The 17,043-nt window shown below is 37.5% G+C and overlaps 1 protein-coding gene across 4 annotated transcripts in view; it reads left to right on the forward strand.

The window, feature by feature from the left end:
• PRIM2 (DNA primase subunit 2) overlaps positions 1–17,043 on the forward strand; it is a 338,917-nt gene that overhangs the window by 66,508 nt on the left and 255,366 nt on the right. For 3 of the 4 annotated variants that reach the window (XM_046006195.1, XM_046006194.1, XM_046006196.1), the window contains exons 6-7: positions 5,688–5,789; positions 8,602–8,739. In XM_046006195.1, the coding sequence (XP_045862151.1) occupies positions 5,688–5,789; positions 8,602–8,739 (240 nt within the window). Of the gene's footprint in view, positions 1–3,465; positions 3,520–5,687; positions 5,790–8,601; positions 8,740–17,043 lie in introns of those variants that run through there. The other variant, XM_046006197.1, reaches the window with a different exon arrangement.

Genomic DNA, 17,043 nt, shown 5'->3' on the forward strand with positions numbered 1-17,043 from the left:
GAAGTAATGCCAGATTTTCTGAAATGTCTATACAAATTGGTGTTCCTGTCAGTATGAGAGTCCCATTGCTCTCCACACTCATCTGTGTTGTCCAACTTACTTTTAGTTCTGGTGAGTATGTAATAGTATCTTCATTGTGTTATTTTTGCTCCCAAAATTGTAATGTGAAAAATTCCAAACATACGGAAGTTGAAAGAATCTTACAGTGAATATCTGTATATACTCACTATCTAAGTTCTACAGTTTACATTTTACTGTACTTGTTTTATCACTTACTTTCCATTACTGTATTTATCCATTTCAGAGTAAGTCTCTTTCAAAATTGGTACAGTTCCCACCGGATACTGCAGCCTGCATGTCCTTAACTAGAGTTTAATGCTTGTTTGTTTGTTTGAATATAACCTCAAGCTTTTATTGTCTTCATAATATAACAAAGAATGAAGCTTAGAACTGGGTCACTTGGTCCTTTCTCTTTTCTCCTCCCAGTTCAGAATGCTTGCATCGCTTCATGGCGTTCTCTTAGAACTGCAGTTGGGCTCAACACACTCAAGCCTCAGCACAGTCTTTGTGGTTAGCCTTTTTCTGGAAAATCTGCCCACTTTACCCACCCTGCTTCCTATCATAAAGCTCCTTTCTCTGGGCATAAAAAGAATCTTTGCCTTTCTTGTCCTATGTCACTTTGTGGAGTTGGTGCTTACCACGGTTCTTTCAGAAGGTATAGCAGGTTTAGGAATGTTTACCATGTTTGCAAGGGTGCTACTGGCACAGAGAGAAAGAGTTCAATGTTCGTTAACAGTTCTCTTTTTATTTAAGGTAAAGATTATGTACAATGAAAGGCACAACTCTTAAGTATACCATTCATGAATTTTGACAAATGCATAAGTGTGTGCAGCTCAAACTTGCCAAGATACAGAACATTACTGTCAACCCTGAGAGTCCCCTCATGCTCCAGAAAATCCCTGTTCCTGCTTTCCAAAAGGCAACCACTGTTCAAATCTTTATTTATTTATTTATTAAAGATTTTATTTATTTATTTGACAGAGATCACAAGTAGGCAGAGAGGCAGGCAGAGAGAGAGAGGAGGAAGCAGGCTCCCTGCTGAGCAGAGCTGGATCCCAGGACCCTGAGATCACGACCTGAGCCGAAGGCAGAGGCTTAACTCACTGAGCTACCCAGTTTATTTATTTAATTATTTAATTATTATAGAGAGAGCATGAGAGGAGAGAGGTCAGCTGGAGAAGCAGACTCCCTGCCGGGCAGGGAGCCCGATGTGGGATTCGATCCAGGGACTCCAGGATCATGACCTGAGCTGAAGGCAGCCGCCTAACCAGCTGAGACACCCAGGTTCCCCTCAAATCTTTTTTAAAAATCATTTTCTTAAAAAGATTTTATTTATTCATGTGAGAGATTGAGAACAAGTTGGGGGAAAGGACAGAGGGAGAGAGAGAGAGAGAGGCAGACTTTCCAGTGAGCAGGAAGCCCAATGCAGGGCTTGATTCCAGGACTCTGAGACTGACTAAGACCCAAACTGAAGGCAGTTGGTCAACCAACTGAGCCACCCAAGAGCCCCAGCTACCATCATATTTGTCTTTTATTTCTTTATACATATTAATATAGTTATTATCTATATACTTTGAGTCTTATTGTTAGTTATGAAGTGATGTTTTATTGTGAGCCTTGTTATAAAATACAATATGCTTGACATTGTATTTGAAGATGAATTTTCAGGAATCCTTTAAGGCATACTGGAATGTGCTTTTCTTCATAGAGGATTTGAGTTTGCTTATGCCAGCTCTCTGGGGGTATTTGATTCAGGGACCACCTTAAAAGAAGTTCAAGGCTTGGGATTTCACTGATGACATTTGAGCAGGAGGATTTCTTGTTTAGATACTCCACTCCATATATATAAACTCACTCAGAGCTTGAGTTTATATATAAATCTGTGCTTTAAAGAAGATGCTTTTATTTATTTACTTATTAAAATATTTTATTTATTAGAGAGAGAGATTGAGAGCAATCATGGGCAGGGGGAGGGGCAGAGGGAGAAGGAGTAGCAGGTTCTCTCTTGAGCAAAATCCTCATCGCAGGGCTTGATCCCAGGACCATGGAATCATAATCTGAGCTGTAGGCTCAGCCATCCAGTTTCCTGAGTGGCTCCGACTGAGCCACCCGGTTTCCCCTAAAGAAGATGCTTTTAAAAATTTTCTCATCATTGGGGTGCCTGGGTGGCTCAGTGGGTTAAGCCTCTGCCTTCGGCTCAGGTCATGATCCCAGAGTCCTGGAATCGAGTCCTGCATCGGGCTCTCTGCTCAGCAGGGAGCCTGCTTCCCCCCTTTCTCTGCCTGCCTCTCTACCTGCTTGTGATCTCTGTCTGTCAAATAAATAAATAAAATCTTAAAAAAAAAATTTTTTTCTCATTGTTATTTCTTTGATTTTTTGTGAGAGGTTGATCTGAATAATATAGCTTAAAGTTCTACTGAAATTTACTTACCTACATACCTGTTCTTGGACATTGGGTTTTTTTTTTCTCATTATTGTAAATAACATTATGATGGAAAGAAATTGTTCCTGTGTATGTATTTCTCCTGTTATTTACGTCAGACTGATGTTGGAAGTGAAATTGTTAGGGTCTGCTTGTTTTAAGTCTTTTTTGATATGTTTTGTCAAAGTGCTCTCCACACACTGTATTTTCTAAATCTTTAACTTTTTGCATTTTAATAGGTATAAACTAATATTGCATTATTATTTTAATTTATTGTCCTCCCCATTCTTCACCCCCCCCCTTTTTTTTAGAGAGAGTGCATGCTTGCGAGAGGGGAAGAACAACAGAAGAGGGGAAGAGAGAGAGAATCTTAGGCAGGCTCCATGCTCAGCTCAAAACCCATTGGTGGGGCTCAGTCTCAGGACCCTGAGATCATGACCTGAGCCAGAATCAATGATGGGATGCTTAACTGACTGAGCCACCCAAGCACCCCATTCTTTCTAAATAGGAATGTTTACCATGGTTATTCTGTCCCTATTGTAGCACTATTTATTGAGTGTGTGTGAGCAGGGTGTTGTGTGTGTGTGTCTAAGTGGAGAGGACACGAGCAGCTTTATCTTCTTCTCATAAAGGGACTACCAAGCATCACCCTTGGATACTGAACTTTGAGATCAATGCTATTACTGTATAGAATCTTTAGATTGTCTCACTTGTGATAGGAGTGAATGTATTTTGTAGCATAAGTTGAGTGAACTGTAAATTGGTGACTAGAAGAGTGGATTGCTGTAATCATTGATACTGTTAACCAGTAAATTTGGGTTCTCTTCTTTCTGGGCAAGTAATAGAATTACTTCCCTGCTCCTTTGAGGATAGCATGCAAAAAAAATGATACGCTTTTGTCAATGAAATGTAAGTGGAATTGACCTACATAACTCTTAGGAAGAAGCAGTTTGCCATTCTTGTTCCTTCTGCTTATCATGCAGGAGATTGGAGCCTCCCTCAGGCATCTGGTTGCTTGGTGAGAATCACTGGTAGTGAAGCATTCCTGTCCCTGCCACTGCCTCCCCACCACTCATCCTGAACATGGAGAAAAGCAGGAAATACCATTTTTTGTTAAGCCACTGAAATTTATAAATTCTTTGTTATTGCACCATAACTTAGCCAATCCTAACTAACATAGATGACTATAAAAGTGATCAGAAGGGGCACCTGGGTGGCTCAGCCAAGTGTCTGCCTTTGGCTAGGTCATGATCCCAGGATCCTGGGATAGAGCCCTGCATTGGGCTCCCTGCTCGGCAGGAAGCCCGCTTCTCCCTCTCCCACTCCCACGACTTGTGTTCCCTCACTCACTGTCTCTCTTTCAAATAAATAAATAAAATCTTTAAAAAAAAGTGATCAGAAAAGCTACAAAGCTTTTCTCTCATCATCTTGACAATTATAAGAGTGTAATTTTAATTTACTTTTATTGTCACTTACATGATTATTGTGTGTATTTTGCTTTTAGATTTCTAGTACTTATATCGTCCTACTATCTAGGGGCTTATTGAGCGTAACCTGGATGTTAACTGATCTAAGTATTCCCCTCCATATTTGATTTATATTTTATCTTCATTTACAGATCTCTAGATCTCAAATTTTTCTCTAGAATTTTGAAATTGTTATCTAGTCAGATCAGTCTTTTTATTTTTAAAGATGTAATCAGTCTGGGATAGTAGATCTACAGATGTTTCTAGAAAAGCTCTTGTTTTACAGTTGAAATTGTTTCGTATGACTAGAAAATTGAGAAATATGTTAAACCACTTTTAATTGCAAATAATGTATTTTAATAAATTAATATAACTCTTGAATTGGAATCATGTTCCCAGTTAGACTGTTATGCTCCCATAGACTATTTTTAATCTATGTTAACCTGAGTTTGTTTTATTTTTTAAATTTTTATTTATTTATTTGTTTTAAAAAAGATTTTATTTATTTATTTGATAGAGAGATACACAGTGAGAAAGGGAACACAAGCAGGGAGAGTGGGAGAAGGAGAAGCAGGCTTCCCATGGAGCAGGGAGCCTGAGGTGGGGCTCGATCCTGGGATCATGACCTGAGCTGAAGGCAGCCACTTAACAACTGAGCCACCCAGGCACCCCTAACCTGAGTGGTTTTTTTTTTTTTTTTCTTAATTTATTTGACAGAGAGAAATCACAACTAGGCAGAGAGGCAGGCAGAGAGAGAGGAGGAAGCAGGCTCCCTGCGGAGCAGAGAGCCCGATGCGGGGGCTCATCTGGGATCATGACCCGAGCCGAAGGCAGAGGCTTTAACCCACTGAGCCACCCAGGCGCCCCCTTAACCTGAGTTTTTATTATAATTACCTGTTGTAATACTTTTTGTTTTTTTTTTGTTTGTTTATCATATGTTTTCAGAAATTGGTGGAGTAGAAATTTTAATGTATATTAAATTTAAATTTTCTTTCATATTTTGGCTTTCTTAATGATAGTAATGAGTTATTACTCATATTAGGAATGATTTGAGATACTGGGACTTTAAAATTTTATAAAAGTATTGAATCCTTACTAGAACAGGAAAGTATTTTATTGAAACTGAAGATTTTTAATTTCTTTTTTTAAGAACTTTAATTTTTAAAAATTTTTTTTATTTATTTCTTATTTTTTTTATAAACATATAATGTATTTTTATCCCCAGGGGTACAGGTCTTTGAATCGTCAGGTTTACACACTTCACAGCATTCTCCATAGCACATACCCTCCCCAATGTCCATAACCTCCCTCCCCCTCTCCCAACCCCCCTCCCCCCAGCAACTCTCAGTTTGTTTTGTGAGATTAAGAGTCACTAATGGTTTGTCTCCCTCCCAATCCCATCTTGTTTCATTTATTCTTCTCCTATCCCCCTAACCCCCCATGTTACATCTCCATGTCCTCATATCAGGGAGATCATATGATAGTTGTCTTTCTCCGATTGACTTACTTCACTAAGCATGATACCCTCTGGTTCCATCCACGTTGTCGCAAATGACAAGATTTCATTTCTTTTGATGGCTGCATAGTATTCCATTGTGTATATATACCACATCTTCTTTATCCATTCATCTGTTGATGGACATCTAGGTTCTTTCCATAGTTTGGCTATTGTAGACATTGCTGCTATAAACATTCAGAACTTTAATTTTTTAAACTGTATAAAATATATTTCCTTTTAGATAAGTGATGAAGAGAAGAAGCTCCGAGAACCAGAGATTCTTGCTTCATCACCCAGTTTGAGTGGATCTAAGATAGACTTGGAGTCAGAGTCAGTTTATAAGGTATGTAAACTTTTAAAATACATCCTAAGTTTTATTAAATATATCCCATTGAGCTTTGTATACATCGTTAATAAACCCAGTCGTATAGCCTCTGGTCACTACTACCTCTTCTTCTCCCTCTCCTGTGCAGAATTCATCTTCACCCCCTCTGCGAGTGTGCCAACAGTCTGTGCTGGGCTGTCCCACAGAGTCTACACACCATCTAACCTTATTTGGTTAGACTAGACTCTGGTTAGGCTAGACTCTGACCCCACCAAAGCAGGCCATTCTCTTAAAGGAATACTCTTCTCAAAATACGTAGGCTTCGACTCCCCATACTGAGCTGCCCCTGCAGGGACACTCGCTTCACCCACTGGGCTTCAACACCTTGTTCTGGATCACTGCTCTGCATGATAGCCTTTTCATCACTTTTGGGCTCTGATGCCATGCTTGGACCATTTTCCCCACCTAGACTCTTTCTTATTCCATTTGGGCCCTGGCATTTTCTGCCCTTTTGCTCTCCCATGGCAAACCTTCTTTAACCTACTCAGATTCTAGCATCTTGAAGTGGGCCATCTCTGCTGCCCTGTTTTCCTCAGCACAGATATTTACTCTGCTTGAACCCATTGAATAGCTTTTGGATTGAATAATTCTAGAAGGGGAAGGGGTGGAGCTGAAATTAATTTTAAAAATTTGATAGCTGCAACACCACAATTTCCTTTGAAAAGCATGTACTGATTATTGTCAGTGAGTGCCAGTAGTTTAAAATCCTGCTTCCACATTAGCTCCCTATTTCGACTTCCCTGTTTCTACCATTTAGGCCATCATTCAGTCAGCTTTCCAAATGTAGAGTATGGGAATCAATATTTATTCTCCCCACACCACACATTTCCCATTACTCTCTCTTCACATCATTTTTTTGCTTCTCCTTGGACATTTTGTTTCCACTGTGACCACCTTAATAAGCTAGAATCATGGAATATTAGAACTAAAGAACACCTAAGGGTCATTTATACCATCTCTCTCCCTTTCCTTGCTGAAATTTAGAAGTATTCATTAAGTATATAGAAATCATTAGACTGGTCAGTCACAGAGTCTGGATTAGAACTCTTGTTTCCAAACTATCCCCATCTCTTGCCTGGATCATTGAAATAAACCCTCTAACCGCCTCCTCCAGTATGTTCTGTGTAACCATTGTTCGGTTCCGTGTCATACACATACCTTGCAGAACTGTTTGACTTTCCACGTGTATCTGTCTTGTTTTCTCAATTAAGTGATGAACTTCTTTAGGACTGTGTTGTAGTCATAGATATGTTTTTTTCAAAAACATGATCTGCTTATTGGGTAGTATTATTGGATATGTAGAAAAATCTTAGGCGTATATATATATATATATATATATATTTTTTTTTTTTTTTTTTTTTTTTTAAGATTTATTTGTTTGAGAGAGAGAGTTTGTGTATGAGTGGGGGGTGGGGCAGAGGGAGAGAATCTTTAAGCGTACTCCTTCTGAGCACGGACCCCAACTCACCTCAGTCCCATGACCCATGAGATCATGATCTGAGCTGAAACTAAGAGCTGGCTGCTTAACCAAGTGAGCTATCCAGGTGCCTCTTAGGCATATAGATTTATTTATTTTTTATTTTTCTTAAAGATTTTATTTATTTGACAGAGAAAGATCACAGGTAGGCAGAGAGGCAGGGAGAGGGGGAAACAGGCTCCCTGCTGAGCAGGGAGCCGGACGAGGGGCTCAATCCCACAACCCCGAGACTATAACCTGAGCTGAAGGCAGAGGCTTAACCCACTGAGCCACCTAGGTGCCCCAGGCATATAGATTTGACTCCTCTCTAAAACTTGGGTGACTAGGTAATTTGGGGATCATTTCTTTCACCTAATTTTTTACCACATTTAAAAAAAAACTATTGGAGAGTTAGGATGATTTTCAGTTTACTCATACTGTGTTCTCATATCATAAAATTTTAGGTAGTTCTCAGGATTTAAAAAAATGCAAGTGGAGTACTGTTTTTTAAATGATATTTACTGGTAAGTGCTTCAGTAGTGGAACTGAACAGTTTTTATTTTCATTTCTTGGTGTTGAGATTAACTTTTCTAATGTATTTTTCTAGTGAAATAATGGAAACAGATGAAGAAATTTAGAATTATTTGTAATTCTTGTCATTGAACATATTGTATATACATAATTGATACAGAGTAAAATTGTGGAATATGTCATATGAGGGGAATGCAACATGCTTAGTGCGCTTGACTTGAGTGTTTAAAATCCTAAGGATTATAATTCGTAAATTCATGAGTTAAGAATAAAAATAACGTGGGGTGCCTGGGTGGCTCAGTGGTTTAAGCTGCTGCCTTCGGCTCAGGTCATGATCTCAGGGTCCTGGGATCGAGTCCCGCATCTGGCTCTCTGCTTGGCAGGGAGCCTGCTTCCCTCTCACTCTCTCTGCCTGCCTCTCTGCCTACTTGTGATCTCTCTCTCTGTCAAATAAATAAATAAATAAAATCTTTAAAAGAAAAAAACGTTAAAAATCTTTAAAAAAAAAAAGAATAAAAATAATGCATTCTAACTTGGCTTATTATTATTTTTCAAAGCATCTACTCTGAAATGAGCACATTTTGGACTGTCATTTCTTCCTAATGTTTTTTATTTAGTTTTAAGGATTATATATTGGTTTTTTTGTTTGTTTGTTTATTTTTGATCTGCTGGGACAAATTAATTTCTTAGAGAAGAATTTTGTTTAGACGTAGTACTTAAGAAGATTTAAGGAGATTTCATGACACGTACTGACTTATTTTCCCTGTTTCACTATGAATTCAGATCCCTTTTGCCGATGCTCTGGATTTATTCCGAGGAAGGAAAGTCTATTTGGAAAGTGGCTTTGCTTATGTACCGCTTAAAGATATTGTGGCAATCGTCCTGAATGAATTCAGAGCCAAACTGTCCAAGGCTTTGGCAGTAAGTGTTTCACTTTATTTCTGTATTTACCTTATTTCTGCAGTCACATTTTCAATTATATACTCTTGGTAGTTTTCTTCTGTACTTCTTAAGAAATAATTTTTATAATGATACTTTAATTGCTTATGATGTCGTACTGGTAATTCTAGAACCACTAGGTTTTTATTTGTTACTGCCCATGGTTAGTTTTCTTAGTTATCTTTCTTATAGTAATAATAATAGCGAGCTGATTAATTTTGTGAGAGTCTTCCGTGGATTGTGTCTTCAAGGTTGTCACTTTTATCCTTGGAGATGGATTTCTTATGAGGCCCTTCACAGTTGTTGCCTATGGTGTATATGCTCCCTAGATTTCTCTTCTGAATTGGTATTTTGTATCTGTAGAGGGTGATGTAGAAGAAAACCTTTATAAAAATGCTGATATGCCACTGCTGCAATAAACAACCTATTGCTAAGTGGAAGTGGTAGTAGCTATTTGAATAAATAATATGATCAGGGATGCCTGGGTGGCTCAGTTGGTTAAGAGTCTGCTTTCAGCTCGGGTCATGATCCCAGGGTCCTGGGATTGAATCCCACATGGGGCTTCTTGCTTGGTGGGGAGCCTCTTTTTCCCTCTGCCTGCTGCTCTCCGTGCCTATGTATTGTCTCTCTCTCTTTGTCAAATAAATAAATGAAATCTTTAACAAAACAAAACATGATGAGTGCTTTTCAGTGGATTTGTTGGAAGAGTTACACTTCAGTGATAACATCTTAAAAATACATGTTTTGGTAGGGGACCTGAATACCCTACTTAACATCAATGAGTTGACCATCCAGACAGAAAATCAACAAGGAAACGGTGGCTTTGTTTGACACACTGAACCAGATGGATCTAAGAGATATATTCAGAACATTCCATCCCCAAACAGCTGAATACGCATTCTTTTCAAGTGCACATGGGATATTGTTCAGAATAGATCACATGGTAGGCCACAAAACAAGTTTCAACAAATTCCAAAAGATTGAAATCATATCATGCATCTTTGGCGACTACAACAAATATGAAACTAGAAATCAAGTCGCAAGAAAACATTGGAAAGAACACAAATATATGGAGGTTAAATAACACGCTGCTGAATGATGAATGGGCCAATCAAGAAGTCAAAGAGGAAATTAAAAGATACTTGGAAACAAATGAAAATACAATGACAAAATTTTGGAGATGCAGCAAAAGCGGTTCTAAGAGGGAGGATAATAGCAGTATAGGCTTACCTTAAGAAGCAAGGAAAATCACAAATTAACAACCTAACTGGAACTGGAAAAAGAACAAAGCTTGGAGCCGGTAGAAGGAAGGAAATAATAAAGATTAGAGTAGAAATAAATGAAATAGAGACTGAAGAAACAATAGAATAGATCAATGAAGCTAAGAGTTGGTTCTCTGAAAAGATCAACAAAATTGATAAACCTTTAGCCAGACTCATCAAAAAAAAAAAAGAAAGAAAAAAAGGACTCATATAAAAATCAGAAATGAAAGAGGAGAAATAACTGCTGATACCACAAAAATATAAAGGATTATAAAAGAATATTATGGAAAATTATATGCCAGGCAATTGGACAACCAAAAAGAAATGAGTAAATTCCTAGAAATATTTAAGCTTCCAAAACTGAATCAGTAATAAAAAGAAAATTTTAGCAGACTGATTACCAATTCAGTTTCATTGCTACTAATTAAAACCTTCCAACAAACAAAAGTCCAGGATTAGATGGCTTCAAGGCAGATTCTACCGCATATTTAAAGAGTTAATACTCTTTTTAAACTATTCCAAAACATAGCAGAGAGAAAGCTTCCAGATTCATTCTGTAAGTCAGCATTACCCTAATACTAAAAGATACTACAAAAAAGAACTATAGGCCAGTATCTGATGAACACAGTTGTAAAAATCTTCAACAAAATATTAATAAACTAAATTCAACAATCCATTAAAGTGGGATTTCTTCCAGGGACACAAGGGTGGTTCAGTATTCACAAATTGATCAGTATGATAAATCTTATCAACAAGGAGGTAAAAGCCTCATGATCATTTCAGTAAATGTGGAAAAAGTGTTTGACAAAGTACAACGTTCATATAAAACTCTCAACAAAATAGTTTTAGAGGGAATGTACCTCAACACAATAAAGGCCATATATGAAAGACCCACCACTAACATCATACTCCATAGTGAAAAACTGAGAGGTTTTTCCTTAAGATCAGAAATGAGACAAGGATGTCCACTCTCCTGCCTTTATTTTAATGCATTACTAGAAATCTTAGCCACAGTAGTCCTACAAGAAAAAAGAGGCAGAAGAGATCCAAATTGGTAAGGAAGAAGTCACTTTCACTATCTGCAATATGACATACTGTGTATAGAACATCTGAAAGACTCCACTAAAAACTACTAGAATTGACAAATGAATTCAGTAAGGTCACAGAATACATAATTAATCATAGAAATTTTGCATTTCTTTCTTTCTTTTTTTTTTTTTTTTTTTTGTTTAAGATTTTATTTATTTACTTCAGAGAGGTAGAGAGAACAAGCAGGAGTCAGGGGAGGAGGGATGGAGAAGCAGAGTCCCCACTGACCAAGGAACCTGATGCAGGGCTCCATCCCAGGACACTGGGACCATGACCTGAGCTGAAGGCAGATGCTTAACGGACTGAGCCACCCAGGCACCCCAAAATCTTGCATTTCTATACACTAATAATGAAGTAGCAGGAAAAAATTAAGAAAACAGTTCTGTTTATAATCATACCAAAATGTTGATAGAGCTGAATTATAATATTTCAGTAACCCTAATCAGTAATAAAAATTATTTATATCAGAAAATATTACCCTTTTATTTATTTATTTATTTATTTATTTATTTTTTAAAGATTTTATTTATTTATTTGACAGAGAGAGAGACCACAAGTAGGCAGAGAGGCAGGCAGAGAGAGAGGAGGAAGCAGGCTCCCCGCGGAGCAGAGAGCCCGATGTGGGGCTCCATCCCATGACCCTGAGATCATGACCTGAGCCGAAGGCAGCGGCTTAATCCACTGAGCCACCCAGGCGCCCCAATATTACCCTTTTTAACTCCAAAGGAAATGTTGGCCTATACTTCTGACTAGAATCAGTATATCTTAAAAGAGCCACATCACATAACCTTGAAGTTCTGAATCAAATACCACATGTGCAAATCTAATAGAATGCTTAGGAATAAACTTAAACAAGGAGGTGAAAGACCTGTACTCGGAAAACTGTAAAACAATGATGAAAGAAATTGAAGATGACACTAACAAAGGGAAAGATATTCCGTGTTCGTGGATTGGGAGAACCAATATTGTTAAAATGTCTGTAACGCCCAAAGCAATCTACAGATTTAATGCAATCCCTATCAAAATACCAGCGGCATTTTTCAGAGAACTAGAACAGATAACTCCAGAAATTTTGTGGAACCACAAAAGAGCCCAAATAGCCAAAACTGGTGGTATCACAATCTCAAATTTCAAAATAGACTGTAAAGCTGTAGTAATCAAAACAGTATGGTCCTGGCATAGAAATATAAATCAGATCAATCGATTAGATAGACAGAATAGAGTCTAGAAATGAATTCATGCTTTGATGATCAATTAATCTACGACAAAGGAGGTAAGAATATACAAAGGGAAAAAGCCTCTTCAACAAATGGTGTTGGGAAAATTGGACAGCTACATGCAAAAGAATGAAACTGGACCACTTTCTTAGACTATAATAACTCAGAATGGATTAAGGACCTAAATGTGAGATGTGAAGCCATAGAAATCAAGGAAGAAAATAGACATTAGTCTGTTGGACATCAGCTATAGGGCTATTTTGCTAGATATGTTTCCTTTGTCAAGGGAAACAAAAGCAAAATTAAATTGTTGGGACTACATCAAAATAAAAAGTTTCTCCACAGCAAAGGAAACATGAACAAAACTAAAAGAGCCTACTGAATGAGAAACGATATTTGCAAATGATGTATCTCATAAGGAGTTAATGTCCAAAGGTATTCAATAACTACAACTCAACACCAAAAAAACAATCTGATAATAAAATGGACAACGGGTCTGAATAGACATTTTTCCAAAGAAGACATACAGATAGCCAAACGACACATGAAAAGATGCCCAACATCACTCATCATCAGGGAAATGCAAATCAAAATGACAATGAGATATCACCTCACATATGTCAGAATGGCTAAAATTACAAAGGCAAGAAAAATATTGGCAAGGACGTGGAGAAGAAGGAACCCCTGTGCCCTGTTCATGGGAATTCAAAGTGGTGCAGTCACTGTGGAGAATGGTATGGAGGTTCCTCAAAAAATTAAAAATGGAACTATTATATGACCTAGCAATTCCAATACTGGCTATTTACACAAAGAATATGAAAGTGTTAATGCAAAAAGATATATGTACCCATGTATTTATTGCAGTATTACTTATAATAGCCAAAATATGGAAGTAATCCAAGTGTCCATCAACAGATGAACGGATAAGAAGATGTGCACACACACACATACACAAGAAAATTACTCACCTATAAAGAATGAAATCTTGTCATTTGCAACAACATAGATGGATCTAGAGGGTGTAATGCTAAGTGAAATACGTCAGGGAAAGATGTACCATATGATTTCACTCATGTGGAATTTAAGAAATAAAGAAAAAAAGAGACAAAAAGACTTTTAAATACAGAGAACAAATTGATGGTTACTAGAGGGGAGGCTGGCAGGGGGTGGGTGAAATAGGTGAAGAAGATTAAGAGTACACTTGTCCAGGTGAGCACTGAGTAATGTATAGAATTGTTGAATCGTTACATTGCACACCTGAAACAATATGTATGTTAGCTATACTTGAGTAAAAAATACATTTTGCAGTACCTTTGCCTTTTAAAATGAGTCTAGTTTTTTAAAATAACTTTGTGGTACTCCAAGCAAAAGAGAACTTCAAAGTTGTGATGTGGCTCTTTTTAGGCTATACTGATACCAGCAGAAGCGTAGGCCAACCTTTTCTTTTGAGTTAAAAATTATAATATTTTCTCATTTAAATAATTTTTATTACTGACTGTCCAGGGTTACCTAAACATGTATAATTCAACTATTTCTGTATTTGGGAAGACTAAAATATTAACTAGTTTTATTAATAAGGCACTTTATGAAAGCACCAGTACAATAGGTATTTACTATTAATATTCTTCCTCCTTCCCTAATTCTGTATTTTTTACTTAAAAAAAATTCTCAGTAAAGTTAATGTTTTGATGTTTTAATTTTTTTAAAGATTTTATTTATTTGAGAGGAAGAGAGAGAGCACGCGTACACATACAAGCAGAGGGAGAAGCAGGCTCCTCGCTGAGCAGGGCGCCCAATGCAGGACTCCATCCCAGGATCTGGGATCATAACCTGAGATGAAGGCAGACGCTTAACCGACTGAGCCACTCAGGCACCCCAAAGTTAATGTTTTTAAATAGTTTCTTTAATAGTTTGTGACTTACCTTGGACCATATCTACTTATGGATGAAGATAGTGTCTTTCACTACTGTAAATCTCTGTGGTAGACACTGAGTTTGCCTACTAGTTGGTCATTCCTCTTGTTTTATTATTACTGGTTTTATTCACCCATTTTCTCTGCTGACATTTTGGATAGCACTTCTTTGTGTGAATCAGCTGTATACTTTTTAGGACATTGGGCATCCCTCGTTCTCATTTACTAAATGCTCTCCCAGGTCCCACGAAAAACAAAAATATCATGATACATTTCAGAAAGCTTCTAGAGTATTGGTACCACTCCCGTGCTGATTTTGGTCTTTTTCCTTCTCTTTTCCTAATTGTTAATCTGTGCACATAATATAATAATTGTGGCTGAAAAATGTGAGAAGTTGTTTGGGTGCCAGTAAAAATGAGCACATGCATATTTGCTCTTCAGTTTATCTTTCTAATAATCTATGTGCAAAGAAGGATATGTATAGTTTTCAGCAAACTTTATAAATTGGAGATTAAAGACAAACTTTTATAAGTTCCTAAGTTAGTAACACTTTCATTTTTTCATCAAATTTCATTTAAGTTTTGTACCCTATTGGAAAAAATTCTTTTCTCTTTTTTTCCCTCCTGCTCATTCTTTGCTCCCTCCAAAGTAACTTTAAAGGGGCACCTGGGTGGCTCAGTGGGTTAAGCCTCTGCCTTGGGTTCAGGTCATGATCTCAGGGTCCCGGGATGGAGTCCTGCCATTGGGCTCTCTGCTCAGTGGGGAGTTTGCTTCTGCTTCTCTCTCTGCCTGTCTCTCTGCCTGTTTGTGATCTCTGTCAAATAAATAAGGCGGCACCTGGGTGGCTTAGTTGGTTAAGCGCCTGACTCTTGATCTCAGCTTAGGTCTTCATCTCAGGGTTGTGAGTTCAAGTCCTGAATTGGGCTCCATGCTACTTAAAACAAAAACAAAATAACTTTGAAAAAATTAATAATGTTTTACAATTTTGAAATACATACTTAACAAAAAAGTTGCAAGTAAACAATAGCTTTTGCCATAGGCTTCTGAAAATAAGTTCCCAACCTGATGTCTCATTGCCCCCAGTACTATAGGTTGTAATTTTTATATTGTTCCAATTTTAGTATATGTGCTGCGGAAGTGAGCACTTATAAACAAACATATTCTCCTGTATAACCACAGTTCAACTTTGAGAATAAGCAAATTAGCATCAATACATGAGTACCACCTAATCCTCATTTCTCATTCAGGTTTCACAGTTGAATTATGTCCTTAATTTCAGAAGGATTCAATTTTGTATCAGATGTGTTATGTTTTTTTAGTCTCCTTCGGTCTGGAGCAGGTTCTTCATTTCTGTTGGACTTTCATGACTTTTACTTCTGAAGAAAATACCAAACTATGATGAAGTTATGCTCATTATGTGTTTTTTCTCTCAACAAAAATGTAAGTTCTGTGAGAGTAGGGGCTCTTGTCTTAATTAAAATTTGTTATTTAACGTCTAGCAAGTGCCCAGTAAAGTTTTATTGAGCTCTGATAGATTATAATAGCCTCCACTTGTGTATAGCTTACTATTTGCTGCCTCACTGGACCTTTACCACAGACCTCTGAGGTAGACAGGGACTACTGTGTGCATCATACAGTGAGGAAAATGTAGCTCCAAGAGGCTAAGTAATTGGTCCAGGGTTCTGTTGGCTAGTAATTGCTGGAGCTCTAAATTTCAAGTTTTCTAATTGTAATTTTTAGAATCTTTTGATGAGAACTGGATCTTTATAAGGAGTTAGATAATTGAGGATTTAGATTTTTAAAAACTGAGGAAATACTAAAAATTATATTAGGATCCAGTTACAGAATAGGCAAAAAAGTTGAATTAGGAGCTGAGTTGCAATAAACCGATAACCAGTTAGGGAAAAGAATGAGGGAAAGATACATTTCTTTGCCTCACATAACAATTTTAGAAGTTTTGGCCAGTTCTTTCAGTTAATGGTTGGTTTATTTATTCATTTATTTAAAAGATTTTATTTATTTATTTGTCAGAGAGAGGGCACAAGCAGGGGCAGCAGCAGGCAGAGCAGGCAGAGGTAGAAGCAGGCTCCCCACTGAGCAGGGAGCCTAATGTGGGACTTGATCCCAGGACCCTGGGATCACAACCTGAGCTGAAAGTAGACGCTTAACGGACTGAGCCACCCAGGCATCCCAGTGGTTTATTTTTTTAAATAACTTTTTGTTCACCTACATATTGTTTTGGATACTAGAGACACAGTACTTAAGATAGATGAGATTTTTTTTTTTAAATCTTATATTGTAGTGGAGGTAGACAATTACCAAAGAAATAAATAATAACTCTATTGTATCTAACATGAAGGAGCCAGCTGAACAAATACAGAGGAAAGTGTGTTTCAGGCAGAAGAGAATCTTGGCGTTTTTGCAGAATGTAAAAGGCCTGTGTGGCTGGAGTGTAGTGAGCCAGCAGACGGTAGTACAAGATGGGCCTGCGATGACTAGATACAGGACTTTGGATAAACCAGGGTCGAGAGTTTGATTTAACATAACTCAGTAGAAAACCATTGGATGGTTTTGAATGTGGGAGTGATATGATCTGATTTATGTTTTAAATAGATTACTGTGGCTGCTGCTTGTAAAGCACTTTGAGGGGCAAGAAAGAATGGAAACATGAAAAGTAGTTGGGAAGTTTATTGCTGTCTAGATGGTGGCTTGAAATGGGTGATTGCATGATGGCTGACATGACAGACTGGGTGTGAGAGGAAAGAGGAAATAGATAATCATAATGATAGCTGGAACTGGATTTAAT

This window comes from Meles meles, chromosome 5 (genome assembly GCF_922984935.1).
Source record: "Meles meles chromosome 5, mMelMel3.1 paternal haplotype, whole genome shotgun sequence".
Classification (NCBI taxonomy): Eukaryota; Metazoa; Chordata; class Mammalia; order Carnivora; family Mustelidae; genus Meles; species Meles meles.